At 41.4% G+C, this 20,121-nt stretch overlaps 1 protein-coding gene across 2 annotated transcripts in view; it reads left to right on the top strand.

Moving 5' to 3' along the window:
* ATG5 (autophagy related 5) overlaps positions 1-20,121 on the top strand; it is a 156,337-nt gene that overhangs the window by 70,271 nt on the left and 65,945 nt on the right. Inside the window, exon 8 of one of the 2 annotated variants that reach the window (XM_058019473.1) lies at positions 995-3,324. The exons of the other annotated variant lie outside the window; for it this stretch is intronic. Within the exon in view, the coding sequence (XP_057875456.1) occupies positions 995-1,131 (137 nt within the window). The 3' untranslated portion in view covers positions 1,132-3,324. Of the gene's footprint in view, positions 1-994; positions 3,325-20,121 lie in introns of those variants that run through there. 2 annotated transcript variants of the gene reach the window in all.

Consider the following 20,121-nt stretch of genomic DNA (forward strand, 5'->3'; position numbering starts at 1 on the left):
TGGTTTGTTCTGTTATAGACACTGGAGTGGGACATAAAATGCCAATTAGTGAATGCAGTAGTACTTTTGAGTACTGAATGGGGAGTTCACTGTGGTAGGTCCATGTGAGAATGCCATAGTATAGAATAAAATGAGTGAAAGGTCACTGCCTACTTTTCCCCCTGCTAACCATTATTTGAAGCATATTTCATATTCTCTTCTCATCCCTTGTCTCTGAAATAAATTTTCATTTTTTGTTGTTTTAGTTCATGTCATGACTGTTATGTCAGTTGCTTTAGCTGGTTCCCATCATTTGAATCAAAGGATCAAAGTACTTGCATCCTCCGGGACAAGTATAAATAAAAAGAATTGAAATATTCTTAGAAAATACTCTTGTTATACTGGGAATAATTTGCTGACTTTGCTTTTCCAAGAGATGAAACTAAGTGAGAAAAAGCCGGTGCCAACTCTGCCTTCGGAGTAACTCTGAAATATTGCTAGTGGTTTATGTAAATTATTCTTAGCAATACAAGATTACTTCAGGAATAATGCATGTATTATATTACACACAGTCCAGCTCTTTCAGGAGATCACAGTATTAAGAATACAATTTACCAGTATGGTTTAGGAAGTTCAACATTTTGAGCTGATCTGTGTAAAATTCATATGCCTTACAGCTGGCTGAGATGGATGTGCCTTAGCTGGGTAGACAACAAGCTGGGATCACTGTGGGATTAAAAAAAGCCCTTCTTACAACTAGTAAAGAAAAGTGGCACTTTCATTAAGTTTTACTTAATTCCGGTTTGGTCTTGGAATTAATTTTAACTCAAAGTTTCTGTTTTAGATGATACAAATCTCAGCTTTCTCCACACTGATATTTCCTACTTTTCGTTCTGTTAAATGTTGAACTCGGTAACACCAATTAAATCTACCGTAAATTAAGTATGAGTAAATGTTTAATCTTCCTGTGAACTTTGAATGACATACTAGTGGTTTCTCTTTTTCTTTGAATTAGATGGAGAGCAGAAGACTCAAGTGATGATTCATGGAATTGAGCCAATGCTGGAAACACCCATTCAGTGGCTAAGCGAACATATGAGCTATCCAGATAATTTTCTCCACATTAGTATCATTCCCCGACCTACTGATTGAAACTCAGCTCTATTCCTATGAGGATCATTCTCAAGCTGGAATTCTAAGGGCATGTCAACTTCTTGCTTCTGTCAGTCTTGACAGAGGCAGCCTGACCAGAAAAAAAGAAACCAACAAAAAGCCGAAACAAAACAAGAAGTCCTCACTGCTGTAAGCCAAACAGGAAGAGAGATCCTATCATCAGATAAGGGCAATTGGGCTGATCTTATTTTGCATCACTGCTGCGTTTGTTCACTGCTGTAATTAAATCAGTTGCGATATGAAAGAATTTACAGGACTTCTGCAAGTCTGCTGTTTTCTTGTAAAATATAATGAAGCTGAAACTGTCAGCCGAAGAGCAAATGGAAATATGCCACTTGATTGTATTTCTGATTAACAAATAAACAGGGCTGTTTCCTAAAGAGGTAGTGTTTCAGCTTTGAGGGTGGAAACATTGGTTTAATTTTCTAGAAAGTTAGACACTGAGAGATTTGGTTACCAATAGCTTTTTGTAAAAGATCAAATTACTGTAAATCCATCTTTCCTTAATGAGAAGTTCATGTTTACAGTATATGTATTGGTATGCAAATGATCTTTTAACTTTGATAACAAGCAGTGAGAGATTTTAAAGTAAGCCCGTGAGCATGTTTTGTCAGTTAAAAACATGCACAACTTAATAATTACAAATACTCTTGATTTGTATGCTGTCACTGAATACTCCAGTGTGTTTATTATTCAAACCAGTTTTCATAGACTAGCAACGATGTAGGATAATTTGTCTCAGGATTCGTCATGGCATTTTTTTGTGCTCATCTAGTTTTTTTTCTTTAAGAATATATTTTCTTAATTTACTTAAACAAGGTTTTTTTTTAAAAAAAAAAAAAGCTACATGGATGTTGCAAACAGGATTGTATCCTGCTGTTTATTCCCATAGACTAGGAAACAGTTAAATCGTAGAATGATGAACAGATTGCTTTTTAATGATTTTGAATTTTGGGAAGCTGAAGCTTTCCAAGCTAATACTTTCTTACATCTGTGGTCCCTGTGCAATCAGTCCACAATTTGGAAGCTTCTAATCTTATTGCTCTTAGTGTAGCAGATGTATTTTTAGGTTATTGGATCATTTTGGTTTCTAAATGTTCGTTACCATTGCAAGATGCTACTCAAACTCTACCAATTTTTTTCTGTTGCACTAAATTCATCAAATTCTGTCCTCTATTGCTTTGTCTGCAGTTTGTGGCTGTTTGTGACACAAAACTGTTTATAGTAGACATATTATCCAATCTGTCAAATATTATCCAATATAAAGAAAGCATGATATTTTTCTTTCAAAAATAGTGGCTGTCGAAGCTCCTACTCACAGTCTTGGCTTGTAAATGTCCCAGTAATTCCCAGTGCTGTTCCCATTCGTTCCTATGCTCCCGTGATGGCAGGATACTTACCTGTGTCTGAAAAAGAAGAAAATGAAAATCAGCCAAATGAACAAAAACCTCTTTCTGAAGCAAGAGGGGAAGGATCTCCATGGGTGAGGATAGGGTTGAGGCTAAGAAGAGCCCTGAGGGCAGAAAAAAATCTGTAGACAGATTAGATACTGTTTTAAATGTTAATGAGGAAAACAGCATTAAGGAAATTGAAGGGTAAAGGTACTAATGAAACAAATCTATGCTGTATTCTGCAGGACATTAAGAATTTTTGAAACAAAACAAACCATGCTGGTCTGTGTTTATGCAGAATAGAAATATAATATTCTTATGGTGGGATGATTTGGTTAAGTTATTCTAATTTCCAGTTCTGTTTGGAATTTTTGTTACAGTGTTGGATTGGCATTTATAAACTTCCTTAGGCACACATATCTAAATATTTTGGAGATTTTCAAAGTCCTGCCAATGGATAAAGCAAATATTTTGTAGAGTCTTCATATTTAAAAAAAAATCTTTTGTAGGGATAATTTTTCCATTAATCAGGATAAGAGGCAATACCTTTCAAAAACTGTAGAGATTGTGTTTCCTTTGTTTTAAGGTAATCTGGAGTGAGTCACTGGCTATTTTAATATATTCTACACCAGCATCTGAAGTATACAGCTCTTCTTATGGCCCATATTTGCCAGTAAATCCAACTTTAAGGCCTAGCATGGAACAAAGAAATAGCTTGGCTTTAAAACGTACTCTTTCCTCTTACTTTAACTATTTAAACTTTATTAAAAAATAAAACAAAGTTTGAGTCTGTCTTTATTTCCAGCTAAATAAGGATCTTTGTCATTGTATGATGAGTATTTACTTAATAAGTAGGAACTTCTTAGAAGAGGTTCTTAGAATATCATCACATACAGATTGGGTTCTGAATTAAAGCAGGTAGGTATCTATTCTTTGTTAAAATGTCTGGTTTTGAGATAGGCATGGTGACATTTTGAAATGTCACAGTAAACCTGAGTAATATCTCTTGAGAGAGAGGTAAAAAGACATTCAGAACTAGATTTCAGATTTCTGTACTTTCACATTACACTGTCAAATTAGCTTGTGGAAGATGAGTTTAAAATGGGAGAGATGTTTTCTCTCCTTCCCTTGCCTTTCATGTCTCTACAATTCAAGTAAGTTTTTTTAACTGTGAAATGAAACACCAATTTCTCTGAACTATAGATTGAGGAACAGAAAGCAATACAAACCAGCTATGCAAACAGCTACATGAAAAGTTTGGTGTATGTCAGGTTTTTATATGTACAAAATAACTAGCATTATATGGAGTTTATATGTATAAAAACCACTTAGGGTAGAAAGACAGGCAGTCAACACCCAGGTTAGGGTTGGAGGATCTTGACTGCCAAAATGTGTCCAGTTTTAAAATAGCACTTTCCATGGAAGATGTTCAAAGCCTTAATCCTTGCATCATTTCACTAATCTAGATCAATAATAGAATGAATGTATTGTGGAAACAAATCCAGCTACTAATACTGATTGTAACCTGAGCTCTCACCATAACTGAGTAGAACATGTTGGAAAGGGTGAAGCCAGTTTGCAATGTAGTTTGCTTGCGTCTGTTGGAATTGGAAGGATTGCTTGCTAGACTTTTGTCAAGTGTGTTTTGCAAGTTCACAAACACTTCTTAGAAACCTCTAGAAGTTTGGTTCTTTTTCAAAGAAAATCAGGCTGTAGTGGGGGAAAAAGTAATCAATAGCACTGTTCACTAAACCTGTCCCTTTGGTGGCTGCCTTACAGTGAAAGACACGTGGAGAGAGTGCAGGAGTGAGAGCTGGTGATGCCTTATTTTGCACAGATATAATTTCTCCTTGTGTATATTGTTACTAAGTGTCCCAGCTATCATAACAAGCCAGACAACTTGTTATTCTTTCAGCTAGACAGAGGCACTCAAGTATTTTTATTACTACAAAATTAAAGCTCAGAATGGAAACTATCTGGCTGAAACTTGCACCTTACATGCTTTTCTGACTATAATTAAAATAATCTGCACTTCAGAGGTTTGATTTCCATCAGTCATGTGGACACACACCCTCACTGGATTTTTTCTGCAGTTCAAAATTGGCAAAATAGGCTGGTTTTCCTTTATTTTAAAGACTATCTGAGTCTGTACAAGGCAAACAGGAGGAGGGGATCAGGCCATGGGGGTGAGCCTAGAGCCCTGAAATCGTGGCATGACACAGGAAGTCATACGGTTTCTTCACCATTTCCACAGCGACCATTTTATCATGTGAATCCTGGCCCCTACAGATTTTCCTTTAATTTGCAGCTTCTCTTTGTTTAGCTGATGCTTGACCTCAGCTGAGTGGTGATGAGGCTGTGCCTGCCCCTGGCTCCACAGCTCTGTCTGTCCCTTGCAGGATTACCAGTGTTGGCGCCTTGTGTGTGACTGAGCTGCCCATCCCCAGGACCCTCCCTGACACTTCCACACAGCTCCTCCCTCACCAGCAGAGCATGAGTTCATTCTGCTGGCTTTTACCACCAACTGGGTGGCCCTGGAGGAAAGCAGTGAGAGAAGGGTGCAGAGGAGGAGAGAGGGAAACGAGAGAAATTGAAAAACAGTGAAGGTGGGGCTTGAGAGAAAATACTTTGTGGGGACTGAAATGACAGAGCCGGATTCTTGATCTCACCCAGGTTTCTCATTCACTCATCACCTTGCAGCTCCCATCACGTGCTTTCCTTTCCATCCTTTCCATGAATACACTGCAATGGCTTTCACCTGCAGGACAGTGTCTGGCACCTCTGGTGTGCTGGGAGTGAGCAGTCACTGAGTGTGTATTTAGCTTTGATGGTTTGGCACATTGCTGAAGGAGGCCTTTATTTACAGGAATTGTCTCAGAGCTTTCTTCTCTGCAGCAGATCCTTGGCCTGGGCTTCCTTCATGTGAGGAGTCAGAATGGGGAGGTCCTGCTGCAGACAACATGCTGCACAGGCACCACAGGTCACTGTTCCAATACACTGTGTGTTGGAAAACAGCCATGGACGGGTGGACGGGTCACTAGAGGACCTTTCTTTCATAAAAAATACTGTTTCATGTCTCTGAAGTTTTATTTTATGCTATTCTGAATGTTTCATAAAGAACAGCAGAATACATTTTCAGTGTGGCTAATAAATACCAAACCCAGTTTTGGTCACAAGCATTTTCTGTTTCATTTTCCAGTCAGAATAAAATTCCATTATAGGGGGTTTAATTGTAGAACAGGACATCAATATTTGTAATGAGTCTGTATAGGCAGTAGAAAGAGGATGTGTCCATTGTAATGATCAGCATTTCTACAGTGTACATCTCAACACCTTTTAATATGAAGATACATGAGGACTTCTGCTGAGGCATGGTTTTGCTGAGCCACCCAGGCAGTTTCTCTGCCAGTTTGGGAGGTCTGCTCCCCTATGGAAACTCTCCAGTTTTGGTTTATTGTATATAAATTTATACTTGGTGGCTGTTGAGAAAATGACTGGAAGAATAGCCATAAAAAAAAAAGAAGCAAAGCTTAATTTATTGCTCAAATGGAATGTCTTTCAGTAAGAAATCATTATGTCAGTTTTCAGCAAAATTAGTGATGTCCTACTTCTGGTTGTGTATTCAGTTATTTCAGTGGTAAGAGGGAGCAATCCTAATGGGTCTGCTTACAATTGCCCTGAAATATATTTAGTGTGTTTTTAATTAATATGCATTGGCATATTAATAGGAATTACTTGTATTTTATTCTTTCTCTTACTGAAGCTTGAATGCATTCAAGGGTTCTGCTGCAATTGGCTTCCTCAGGGAAGTGCAGCAGGAATTGTGTCCCTTCTGGCCTCCATGGATCACACTGGGATCAGTGTCTTATGGAGATAGAGGGGAAAATAGTTCTCTGCAGCTTACCTACTTGCACTCTTCCTTCCCTCCTTCCCCAAACTAGATGCCACAATCTTCCATCATGCAACCCTTTTTTTTGTTGTTGTTGCATGCACTGGACAACAAACCAGGTGAACTGTAGCTACTGAGCATAATGATAATGATCTTCAGCTCTCATTTTGAGGGTCTCTGAAGTTTAGGTCTTTCAAGTTTCTGAGCCACACCTCTAACAGTTCTTGTTCTGGGGTAGCCACACAAGCTTCCAACAAGTTAGTACACAGTGTAAATTAAGCTCTCTTTTAAAATTGGCACTCATGTAAATGGAAGTATCCCCAGCCTTCATTGAGGCTGGTTTTGCTGTTTCTGTGTAATCAGCTTTCTGGATACTTCCAAAAGGCAAACCTCACTGAGGTGGTGTGGAGGGAATGGACGATGCCTGTTGCACAACTCCCTTGCCCGCACCCAGCTCAGCCCTTGCTTGTGTCACTGCAGGCAATTAACAGTGCTCAAAACCACAGCAGCTCCTCTTCCAAAATGCCATTTGATGGTATCGGGACACTTGAGCATTCAGGAAAAAATTGTTTATATTTTAAAGGGAGTTTATTCTTCAGCATTAGAAAATGCTGAAGTAATAAAAGGCATTGAGTGTGTAGCATCAACAAGAAGAACTTTGCTGCAAGTTATGATCTGGATGGGGATAAAAAGGCTTCTTCAATATAATATATGCTTGAAATGAACTCGAATATATTCATGTGTTCTGCTTTGATCCTAATGTGTTGTGGGGTGCTATGCTGGAATGAATGTGGATACCATCAATAAAGGAGAAGATCCTTAACACCTTAATGTATGGGCATGTGCCGCAGTTGCCACATCATAAACTAGGGCGTAAGCTCTGCAGAGCTGCCCCAAGATAGGGAACTTTTTCCTCCTCTTGTCCCAGGGTAAACAGGTTGCTGGTGTCTGTGAGAGCAGTGGGGTGCTTTCTCTGGCACTGGCCAGGGAGGGATGAATTAATTGCTGTGGATTTCTCAGATGTGCTGTAGATGAGCATCTTGACCCAATAGGAATGAAACCGAGTGCTTATCTCTACCTGCAGGATTTATGTTCAGTGATTTCATTATTTATGTCAAAGAGGGCTTCAGGGATTTGAAGTAACCTTAGGCATGGGATCATTTTGTTGACTACCCTTGATGCTAATTATTTGAAGCAAATCAGACTCTAACATTTTTATCAAGTTTCACTGTGGAGCGAGATAAGATTCAGTGTAAATGGTGTGGCTGGAAGCTTCTTGAGAAATATTTAGGTTTATTTTGCAGTGTGACATAGGATCACAGGAAAAAGAGAACACTCCTGCCTGTGCTCTCTGCTGAGGGTTTTGGTGGGTGTCACTGTTTGCCTGAAGTGAAGTATCCCTCTGCCATTCAGATCATGTAGTAAGGGTGTTGTTCCAGTGGAAAAATCTCCTTGCCCAAGATAAGGGCTGAACTAAACCTGAGTCTGGTTCTTCTGAATTCTGACAATAATCATTTCAGTGAGCACAAACCATGTTGTTGCTGCTCAGCAAGTCTGCAGGTTTTTTTCTGGATTTATTACCTTGCAGAGATAGAGCCTGCTGTTTATTCTGAAAAACTCCTACCTTAACAACTGAAGAACACCTTAAAATTTTTCAAACTAGAGGAAGAAGCTAGAACTAGGAGGAGTTAGCAGCAACCTCCCATGATGTACCAAAAAGAGAGAAATCTCAAATTCTGTACTGTTCATCACTTCACAAGCTTCTTGATGCAGCCTAAGTGAAAGGTTTCTCAGTAAGTTGTCTGGGGTTCATGTAGGGAAGAGAACTGGGGGTCTTACTGCTGCTTATGTTATGTCAGTACTTTTGACTTTGCAAGCAGAGCTTATCAGTCTCTGCTTCCTCCCTCTGCATGGCTATGGAAATTCATCTTCCAGGAGAACTCCGTTTCAGTTTTACTGGGGGGATGAATTGGTAGAAGCTTGGGAAAAAAAGACGATGTCTAGAAGGTTACTAATGGCAGAGGATCCTTCTCAGAGCCTTGTTTAATCCTGCTGTGGATCAGGTGCTGGTCAGAACTGGGCTTGTGTTGAACCATCTGCTGATGTGTGGAACAAGTCTGTCAGTAATACCGGTGTGATGGCTTGGGCCTCAGAAGGGACAGATGCTACCATGCTTGGCAGTGCAAACTTTCAAGAGTGTGTGATCCTGAATTTGGAAGATGGCAGGGTTTGGTAAACGATGCACACAGCCTGTATGGTTTTATTACGGAACAACTCTTTCATGGCATGGTACACCATTAACATGAGGAGCATTGTTTTATTTATCTCAGCTGATGTTCCTCTGAAACTGCTTGGTGGGTAATTTTAATGGATGTGTGTCATGGTTTAGGAATGATATTCCACAATTTAGTGTTCCCATTGCTCCCTTCCCCTTCCCCCTGCCATGGGATGGAGAGGAGAATGAATGGGAGGCACAAAAGGTAAAGATCAGGGGTTGAGGTGAGAGCAGTTCACTGGAAACAGCAGTGAGATGAGAAAATTAACAGTGTGAGCAGCAGTGTTAATGGCAGAGGGTAAAAGAAAGAGGTGAATGATTCACACACAGAGACCCCCTGACAACACCCAGCTGCTCCCTCCACCACACTACACTGATCCAGACGACTGTGAGGGGGTACAGAATAACCTCCAGGTCCTGGCCATCCCCATCCCGGGCAAAAATTAACCCTGTCCTGCCAGAGCCAGGCCGATGAGGAATGGGCATCACTGCACTGGCAGGTACAATAGTGCTCACCTTCTCTGCTTACAAATGCCCCAGGCAATCATGTGTGACACCTTCCTGCAAATGAGGCAAATCCCGCTTGGCACTCAAGCTGCTGAGGAAGAAAACTTTTATATTGTAACATTAAAGGCAGACACTTTGTTTTAATCACTTGCCAAAACAGCTGAAAACAATTATTAATTAATAGGAAACATTAACTTTTAACTTTGCAAGCTCTCCAAAGAAGTGTCTGTGACAACTTGCATCTGGATTTATGGATAATTTGGATACAGTGAAAATGGGCATCGTATTGCAAAGGTCGACTGCTTTAAATTCATTTTAAGTGTACACATAGTGCTCTTAAAATTAATATGTTTATAAACCTAAATTGGTTCAGTTGGATGCCTTTTGTTCTCTTTGTGGCTTCATTTGAAACAACAACAAAAAGCTGTGCTTGTTTGTGTGTTTAACCAAAATGTTAAATGCAATTAATCCACGAAAAGCATACAAATATTTTTTGAATAATAGAGGTGCCCCTTTCACAGCATCTTAGGTATTTAGCACCATGGTTTGGCAAGCAGAAAGCAACTTCTTCACATCTCATAAATAAAATTTAAAAAATCTTTTGCTTGGCTTGTTTAATTTGAACTAACACAATGCAGCACCCTTAGTTTTTCTTGTCTGCTTTGATATGGCTGGGGTTAGTGTGTGTAGCTGGTGGGGGTGGCATTCCTAGTGTTTTAGACTCTGGATCCTACTTTTCCCTCTGGAAAATACTGTGTCTGACAAATACAGCTCCCAGGAAAAAAGAAAGGGGGAGATGAATGTTGCAGTCTGAGACAGAAGTCCTGTTCGATCTGACTGGGATGTGACTGTCTGGGGATTCATCATGCAGATCTATTGCTTTTGCCTCTTTTGTCCAAAAAAAGAAAAATTCCTCGGGCTGGCAGAAACACAATATCCAAAATATTTCAGCTAGATCAGACCACAAGAGTTAGTTTGTTATCTTAACTGAGGATCTTTAGACATCTCAATTATTTCAACAATGGGAGAGTGGCTCCTTAGCCTGTTTGCTTCTAGCCAGTCCACTTCCCAGTTATTGAGCAATTCATGGGGGATCATAGGATGAGTTTAGGAACTGCAGATTCTTCAGCAATTACAATATCGTTCCTAGCAAATGTGAGAACTTTGCTTTTTACATTTGTTCCTAAGACTCTTCTCTTTAAAAAGGTGTGTTTTCATCCTTTATTTAAATTCTGCAGGTCCTGCTAAACCAGCAACTTGCTCTTTGCCAGGTAATTCAATCTGAGCTCATCTTCTGTGCATGGGACTGAGTCTGGTTGTCTGGTCTCTGTCATGTATAAGGACTGGGAATCATCTTAGTTATCCTTGTTTTGATCAAAGCACAACACATATGGCTCTCACCAACCTGTGGAAGGCAGATTGGCCTATGTAGTCCTATATTTATGATTAAGAAGAGAATTGTTACACAGTTCAAAGGTTAAGTTGTGCCTTCAGATAATAACGCTTTGCTTTTCCTGGAATGTTTTGCACAAGTCTCATAAAGAAATAGAACTTGTCCTCATTTTATCAAACAGTTCAGACTTTAATGGCTACTGAAGTGATGCCTACAGCTCATTTCCCTTTCCCTTCTCCTCCCCACCCAGCACAGTGCTCTTGTTGGAAAGGAGGGGTTGCAGTGGTGCACACATATGGATGCAGCACCTTGAGTCAGATGTACAGGAATGAAAGGCAGTGCTGCCACATCAACAGAGTGACATCTCTGCTCTGGGTGATAGTGCTCAATCATCTCAAAAATAGTGATCATATAAATACCTGAGGATTTTATGGGCTGAACTATGGCAACTGCTCTGCTTCAATTTATGTTTGTACCTGCTGAAGTCTTACACATTCATCCCGAAATTACTTTTTATTACACACAGTGGCTGTTTGCTCAAAGAACTTTGTAATCTCAAAGCAGTTATCTTTCTTTAAATAGATAATTGGGTCATTACCAGCTTTTTCTCAAAAGAAGGGGGGAAATCGACTAGTCTAATACTTCTCAAAGGACAAAAAGTGATTTTTGCAGTGGGTTGGGTATTTTCTAGACTTCTGTTCTCTCCCAGCTGTTGCTTGATGCACTGCTCTGTCTGGAGACTTGCACTGAGCATTCACCCTATCAAGCTCAGGCTACCAGTGCCCTGCACTTCTGGCACCTCCACAGCATTGTGACCAATCTCAAATGAAAGCAGTACGTTGCTTCTGCTTGCTCAGTGGTGTATTAGATTTCTAGTAGCAGTACCATTTTCAGGTCTGTAGGTTGTGTGTGGCAGATGGAAATAATTACTTTCAGTGTGCTCTGGGGTATTGCTAAGTGAGCAAGAAAGACAGCGTGGCTTCCCTCTCCCACCACCCAGGATTTAGGATATGCCTCGCTGGAGTACTACAAAGATCTGGATTGATTCCTGAGTTTTATTTTGGTCATTATTTCCACAGAAGCAGATGAGGGGTAAATGTAAATTCCAAGTGTCAGCTTCCAGGGAAGGTGTAAATCTGATCTGTGATGGTTCTTACTGAGAATGAATTTAGAGCAGCCTTGCTTTTAATGCTTGATTTTTGCTTGGGCTGTGGTGATTCAGGGTTTGTTGAGGCCTGTGAGGTTCCTTTATGCCAGTATTGGTTTGTGCCTTTTAAGCAGCATCCTTTCCAAAGGCCTCAGTGCTGAATCTCAGGTACAACTCCCATGCAGCAGAAACTTCCCCCAGCTCTTGAGCTTCTTAAACACAGTCTGGGACTGCTGCATCCTCTGATGCTTCTGCATGGAAGAAGTTGTCTGGATTTAGTCTGTTCCTCTCCAGCTCTTTGGATCTGCCAGCTCTGTGAAAATAATGGGATGTTAAAATTTTAAAGTTAAAAAATAAAGCATGATTTGATATGCCAGCTTCAGAGGACAACTGCTAATTCCCGTGCACCTCTCTGTGCTGTCCTGACTGCTGTTCCCTGCTACTGTGGCAGAATGAAATTTGTGTGATCCTCAGTGTTTTCCTGTGCTCACAGGATGTGGGAACCAGCAGGTTTCCATGCACAGAAATCCAGCATTAAGCAAGTGATTTGGTAATCTTTTCTAGTTGTCCAGAAGGTAAAATGCATTGTGCTGCCACAGAGCAGTCCTCAGAGCACCCTGTATATGGACAAACTGTTTCTTTTTGCTTGGCCATCTTGTTTAAGATACAAAATTACCCCCCAAGCATCTTTCATGGCTTTCATCTGTATCTGTGGAGCATTTTGCAAATGAGAGTTGGGAGGTTTGCCATCCTTGTAAACAATATTGCACACCCCAATTCCAGAACAGGGAAATGCCTCCCTGTCCACAGATGAAATACAACAGATGCTGAATTTTGCAGTTTTTTGATGTCTCACAGCATAGAAGCTGTAGTATGGACATTGAAGAAAAGCCTTTTTCCCACCCAAAGTCTCAAGCAATCGTAAAAGTGAAGCAAAGCTGCTTCCTCTGTCCTGAAGAGAACACCAGGGAGAGGCAGGGACATGCAGAAATGAATGAGAAGGTTTGTTCTAACTGGTCTTTTTTCTCACATAAGGTTAGCAGAATGCTGTTTGTTGCAGTCTGTTGTTGAAGTACCAATATTTGTTCTATTTTAAAAGCAAAGAAATGTTAATTTGATGAAAATCAACAGAAAAGAGTGCAGGAAGCTGCTGATGTGAATAATTTTCCCATCATGCCAAGACAACATTTTTTTTATCAAGTCTTTTTTCTTTAAGGTGTCACTTTGCAAGGTTGCTTGCTGATGATAATGTTATGCTGCTACAGCTGTGTGGAGGAAATGAGACTGATGAAATTTCTCTGTGTGAAAACCTGTAGAAGTTGACTTCAAAGAGAGAGATGTCCATGAAACGTGAATGCAGCAGAGATGTTCCCCAGAGATATTTCAGCTACCAGGAATATGAACTGTTGTGAGCACCTCTCCTCTCAGATTTGCATAGATGGAGATGCATTGACTCAAAAGAGAAGGATTTTGATAAGCAGATATTAGCTTCAGTCAGAGCTGAGTAAAGAGGAAAAAAAAGGTAGGTCATATTCAAAATAATGAACACTCAAGCTTAATTATACACTATGTATGGTCCTACTCTTCATCAGTGAAGATGGAAAAGTCCTTTATTAAATTTTATTGGTACCCATGAAACTGCAGTCTTCAAGCCTATGCCAGCTGCTTCTGAAATCACAACAGAGGATGCTGCAAGCTGAACGGCCATGTCCTTTCCTGAAATTGTGTGGTTTAGCCTACAAGTGAGACTTAATTGGGTCAAATGAAAAGGTTTGGATTTGATCATGGGTTGGTATATGGTTTGTCAGCTTCTGTTGCTGTTCTGCCTTGTCAGTTGAGAAATGCCAAAAACTTTGGGCAAGTGAAAGTAATGCAATAGCTTTGATAATGTAACTTTCATGATGGCTAAAGGACAGCTCAATACCAATTACCCATGATAAGTAATAAGAGTAAGCTAAAATTATAGCCTGACAGTGCTTAGGAGGGACTTGGAGGATGTGTGTAATACATTTGCTTCCTTCCAAAACTTGTTGGACTAGCAGCCTGACTACAGGAAAATCACTGTAATTTAGCTTTTGCTGGCAGTATCAGCAGTGGAATCTAGGGCATAAATACATTGCTTTATGGATATCTTAGCCCAGATCTAACATGGGAGCAAGTGAATATGACAAAGCTTGCGCTGTTGTTGCTTCTCCTTTTTTTAAATAGGAACGGGGACAGCTCAGGCTTGGTTGTGCTGCAAAATAGATATGAACTTAAAAACATTACCTTTATTTCATCCCAAACATCTTATTGAAGGGAGATATGAGCCCAGGTTTTGCCCAAAACAGAGACTCTCAGACAGCAGGGCTGCTCTCAGGCAGCCACAAAGGAGGCAGATGAGGAAACTCATAGTTAGGTCTTCAGGCTTGGCACAGGAAGGCAGCTCCCATTGCACCCAGCCCCTGTCTGGGATGAAAGCAGTGATCACAGCAAACCTGAACAGTCCACATGCCTCACATGTGACAGAAACATTTGTATTTCCTTCAGCCTGGTCCCTGGGAAGCATCTGACACACCTCATGAGCTTTGATTTGTGTGTCTGGGGCACAATTTGTTTCTTATGGTATTCAGAGACTACAGACAAGAAAAACTGTGGGTCTTGGTTTTAAATTTTGGAAGAGTAGGATAGCCAAGCTTTATCCTTGCATTGGATGCATTCTGTGAGCTAAGGAAGCACTCATGGTGACATGTTTTGCCAAATGAATTAGCAGAAGGAGACTCAGCCAGCCCTGAGTATGTCACTGGCCACTTTGGTGGTCCTTTTTGCCACACTTGCAAGAAACCTGGGAACTGCTGAAATCTGGAGAGAGAAACTTTGGAGCTTGTGCCAGCATGCACCTGCTAACAGGGCTTTGCTGAGGTCTCTGACCTGCAAACAGAGATAAGCTGCTCTTGTGGGTTAGGAGATTTGAAGCTGCCAGGCTGAAATCCAGCACGTTCCAACCCAATCTCTTTACCTGTTCCTTGGTTAAGAGGTGCTTGAACTATTTGGCAGGGAGCCAATGAGGTCTGCTGGCTCTGCCATGGGGCAAGGAGTTATGTTAAAAGACCCAGTTTCCAATTAATCCAGGCCTGTGTAACTCTCTAAGTAGCTTGGCCAAAGTCACGTCGGTGCAGGGTCACTCTTGTCTGTGAGTGTGACATGGGGCAGAGGAGACCTCTGGTTCTGCTGGACACTGAACTTCAGTGCAGATCATTAACATTTTGAGCTTATCAGGAGAAAAGTTCTGGAAATGATCCGTGTGATTGTATCTTGAGGAGGCAGAGCAGAGCTAACTGGCTGATGTTTCTCTCTCGGGCTGGAGTTCAGCATTGCCCCATAATCTCTGCTGAGGCTGTTTTTTGAATAAAATAGAACTCTGCATGGGACTGTTCTTGGTGTGGCTTCTGTGCTCTGAATTCTGAGCAAAGTTAGCCTATTTTTTTTTTTCTTTCTGCATTTCTGATGGTAGGTGCAGGATTTGGGGAAATTGCTTTGCTGCACCAGTGTGGAAGTGTTACTGTAGCTGTGACCAAGGTGACCAGGAGATGGTCCTTGCTGCCAGATGTGCCCTGGCTTTACCAACCTGTGTGATTATTTTTGATATGCTTTTGTCTCATGGCAAGTATCTCTCAGAGGTAATCTGTACTCTCCTGCCCTGAAATACATCATGTGTAAAAAAGTGATGATGGGGTAGCTCTGTGACAAAGGTTTTTGGTGTAGCAGGGCCATGGTGAACACCCCTTTTCAGTAACTGGGATGGGTTTGCTGGAAAAGGCCTGACTGACCTGATACTTCTGTGGTGAACTGATGGAAGCTGTGAGCAGCAGCACAACACTGGCAGAGCCAACTCCTCTGCTGCTGGCTTTGACTGAAATGGTGATTATCTGCAGTAAATGGTGAATCAGTGCAAACCCTGGATATGCCTGCCCATTGCTTTAACAATTCACTCTCATAGAGGCTTTCAGATCCATCAAATTTTACTTGCTCAAAGAAAATTCACTTAAAAAACCAGGCTCATAACAGGAAGTTTATTCTTTTCATTAATACAGTCTCTCTAAATGCAGTGTGTTTGTTAATATGGTATAAATTGAGCTGAGATAAAAGATCTAAGAAACAGAACTCCTGCCTGAGTCCTGTGTGGTGTATATTTAATGAATTTTCACTTAATTATCCATTAATATGTATTAATAAAATAAGCATGGCAATTGAACGGTACAGTACTAAAATACTGTTCTGAAAGAAAACCACATTGAGTAAACTAAAACAACTGCATTTCTTACTAATCTACACAATGCATTTAATTTAAAAGGAGAATTTATAGTATTTGAAATATCCTACCACATACTGAAACTTTTAGTGTAAACTGCCACTTTCTGACTATCACATATTGAAATACTTGTGGTGCATAGTGAAATTTATGTTACATTGTGTAAAATATATAGTGAAACCAAACTGATGTATAATGAGACACACATGTGCCTGCAATGACTTATCAGTTCCATTATTTTCTAACTAACATTATTTTCATGATCAAGTTTTTCTGGGTCAGAGGAAGAAAATGGTGAAGACTGGGACTGATACTACAATGGAGAGCTTAGACCCAAACTTGTACAAAAACCTAATCAAGCTGAGTTGTCCTTTCCTCAGATAAATTGTAAATGTAAAGTCTGCTAATGGTTACAACATGTCTCTCTTTCTCTGCCAAATCTTCATTACAAACATTAACATCACCCCAGCAAGGGAAATACCACCAGCCACAAGTAGAGAGGCCGGGTGCTGAATTCTCAGCAGCTTTTACCAGGCCAGGGCTGCTGCACAAGAGACCCTGGTGAGGTTTGTGGGGCCTTGCAGGACCACCCCAGCACAGGTTGGGTCATTCAGACCCATTCAGGTTTTGTGGGAGAGGGTAAGTAGACATCCCAGACCTGACCTCCTTCATCCTCCAGTGCTCCAGCCCTCCTGTGAAGGCTCAGGGAGGATGGGCAGCATTGCTGTGACCTGCAAAACATCTCTCCATTCTGCTTAGATTTGTTTTTTCTTTCTTTAGTTGGGTCTGGACAGCACAGCCAAGCATCCCTGCCGGGCAGGGCAGGCAGGCTGGCCTCTGGGTGTGCCCTTGCTGTGGCAGAGCAGGGCTGTGGCAGCTGCTGGCCTCCTGCTGACCTGGGTGCTCCTCTGCAGAGCTGCTGGTTCCAACCCACAGATGCCCTCCAGCTTCAGCAGTGGCTTGGGCTGAGGATGGTGGTGCTGGGCTGGCTGCCTGGCTTGGGAGGTGTTTTATCCTGGTTGACTGGAATCTTTGCAGGTCCCAGCTGGTGCAAGGCTGCAGGATCTCTCCAGCTCTGCCCACTCTTGCCCAGAACTTGCTGCTTGGGCCACAAACAGACTGCTGTTTCTGAGAACTTGCCAAAAAAGAAACTGAGGTCCTAATGCTGCTCAACCAAAAGAGTAGGAAGTAAACCACCTGTGAACTAAGTCTCACACCTCCTTGACAGTCCTATTCCAAGCTCCATCATCAAAGTGCTTTCTTTTATGGGTTATCTTTTACCTGGTTTTGCAGCTGTGCCAGGATGACAAAAGCATTTAACACCCAGACAGCGATAATCACCATCAAGTTCCCTCTTTCTCATCTGCCTCGGTAACACTCAAGTCAAGGTGTGTTTATCCCATCCTTGCATTGAGCTGTTGGCCTTTTGCTAAACCAAAACAAGCTGGCTGTGCTGAAAGACCTTCCTACTTCATGGCTGTTGTGCAATCGGTGCTCATCAAGGATGGTTAAAGGCACAAGACAAAACACACCCTGCATTTGAGGGTAAGGTGTATTAACCTTTCCACTTGGAATGCCTAATTGCTCAAATATTGCCAACATTGTTCAAACTGCCAGATATGTTAGGGAACAGGCAAAACTGGAGGGACAACTCTATATGAGGGGTATGACAAATTTATTGGGTAAATTGTATGGGAGTGCTTAACCCTTCTCTCTGTTCTGTTTTTTGTAAGGACAGTTGCCAAGTAGTGTTGGTCATGACTAATTCATGTGAGGAAACAGCATGGAGAAGTTAAACAGCAACAACCAGTTTAATTTCACTTGTTACCAATAAGGCCTAACTTAAGTTTCAAAAGGAGATGAAAGGTAAATTTGCCATTTGCTCTCTATGTTTTAAAAGCTGCATGAGAGCTTGAAGAGTGACATGTTCTGTATTACTAATGCTACCTCTGTCCTTAGAGCAGAGGGAGGAGACAAACACAATTTAATTTCTGCGTGTACTAGGACAAAAATTCTCCAGAGCATAGATTTTGTGTTTTGTTCTACCTCATTCCTAGCTTTTAAAAATCATTCTAGAGGTACATTAGTTATCCCTGAAGCAGGGCAGAGCACACATATGCCTTGGTCAGTGCCAAAACTGACCAAGATGATACTGGGACATTTTCATGAAGAAGAAGGAAACTTATCCTAAGTATCTGAGTATCAACTCTAGCAAACAACACATCAGGCATGAATATTTCACAGGTGGCACAACCAACCAGCAGCTACTTCTCTTTTGGTTTATCTTCTTATCTCCCCTGAATCACAGGGTACAATGGTGACAGTGAGTGGATGAGGCACTGTGTATTTAGACAACATTGTAGAAGATGATTTGTCAACAGGGAGACAGAAACCTTTCATAATGCTTGGAGGAAAATTCATAGCATAATCCCAGGATAATAGATTTTTAATCCTTGGTTGTTTCCTTGTATGATACAAGCTAATGAGTGTCACCCACTCCTTTGAACCTTTCTGTAACTTCCTTGAGAAGTTCCAGTTCCTTCCTTCCATTTCCTTTTGAAAGATGTTCAGTTCAAACTGAAACATTTACCAATTCCTTCATTCCTGTGGTTAGATTGTTATTTTGCTAAAACAGAATTGAGCAAAACAAGAATCTTTTCAAAGGCAGTATATGGAATTGTTATCCCTTTGAGCTAACTGTGGGAAGGCAAGCACATGGCTGAGCTTTTGTAAGATCATGTTGGAACACAATTCTCTTCATTTAAAATGCTTCTGAAGAAGCCAGTCCTAATTTAAATGTCCACTGCATGGGTTGTAGTTGAAGACCATGTGAAATGAGGCGGTGAATGGGCAGATCTGGCCTCTGCTGAGCCGGGGGAATCTCTGTGAAGAGGCTGAAGGCAAATGGCTCTTGCATACATTAGCAGCTTAGCAATTTTCTCAGCATCCGTGAAAAAGCTGGGGGTGATCACTTGCCACTAAAAGGGACATTTTGCTAGCATGGACCCAGTTATTTTCTTCCCTGGCTGCCTGTATCCAGTCAAGGAGATGTCAGTGTCCTGACAAGAGCATCAGCTCCATATCACTGGATTTTCAGCTGCAGGGAAAAGTATTAGCAAAGGAAGACATGTCAAAACAAGGAAAACCCTAAAAAAGAGCTATTTGGTAATATCAACACAGCAAAATACTGAAGAGGAGCTTTGGCAGGGTGGGAATAGGCTTCCAAGGAGACAGAAAGCATCGTGGATGTCACAGTTTGTCAGGCCATTGAAATTTCATGCCTCAGAGTAAAGTCGGAGATGAGAAACTCTGGACCTTTCAATGTGGGAGAGCTGAATCTATCAAAATAGTTTCACTTTGCATCTGCAGACTGTGAAAATGTGTTCTTCCTTTTTTTTTCTTTTTCTCTCTCTTAGTGTTTTATCTCACCCTTGCCCTTAGTTGTGTGGGTCCCCTCAGTAGGCACCATGTTTTCCAAAGAAAGGTAGGGTTTCACTGCTTCACTTCCCCAGAAATTCTCCTTCTGGGAAGACTGAGGAAGCTGGTGGCCACCAACTTGCAGCACTGCCAGGGGTCCAGGAGCCCCAGGGATGCTCACCTAGACGGCAAGAGGACAGGGATGGGCATAGGGAAGGGGGGAATGAGAAAGGTGACAGAGATGGAGAGGAAGTGGGGAAGGTTCCCCACCCTCCTGTGCCAGTGTGCATCTTGGGTGACAGCCTTCTCCTGGCAGCAGTGCCACAGCTAGCAGAGCTGGTGGATGGATACATGGAAAGTGCCAATCCTGCTGTGTTGTGCAGCCATAGCATGGGACAGTCACAGAATGGACAAATCTTACCAGTGCATGTGCTTTCCAAAGCCTCAGAGTTTGCCCATGCAGCTGGTGAGAACAGCACCGAGGCAGCAATCTCAGGCACTCAGAGGATGAGAAAAACTGGAATTAAGGTTCAGTCAGTCCTTCATGGACATGCATAATTATGTGGTGTTTACAGGATGTGTGTTACCTTTGCCCTTGGCCTTTGGAATTGGGACCCAAAGGAGGCTCTAGCGTGTAAGTCCCACACCTTGGAGATGGT

This window comes from Melospiza georgiana, chromosome 3 (assembly GCF_028018845.1).
Source record: "Melospiza georgiana isolate bMelGeo1 chromosome 3, bMelGeo1.pri, whole genome shotgun sequence".
Taxonomy (NCBI): Eukaryota; Metazoa; Chordata; class Aves; order Passeriformes; family Passerellidae; genus Melospiza; species Melospiza georgiana.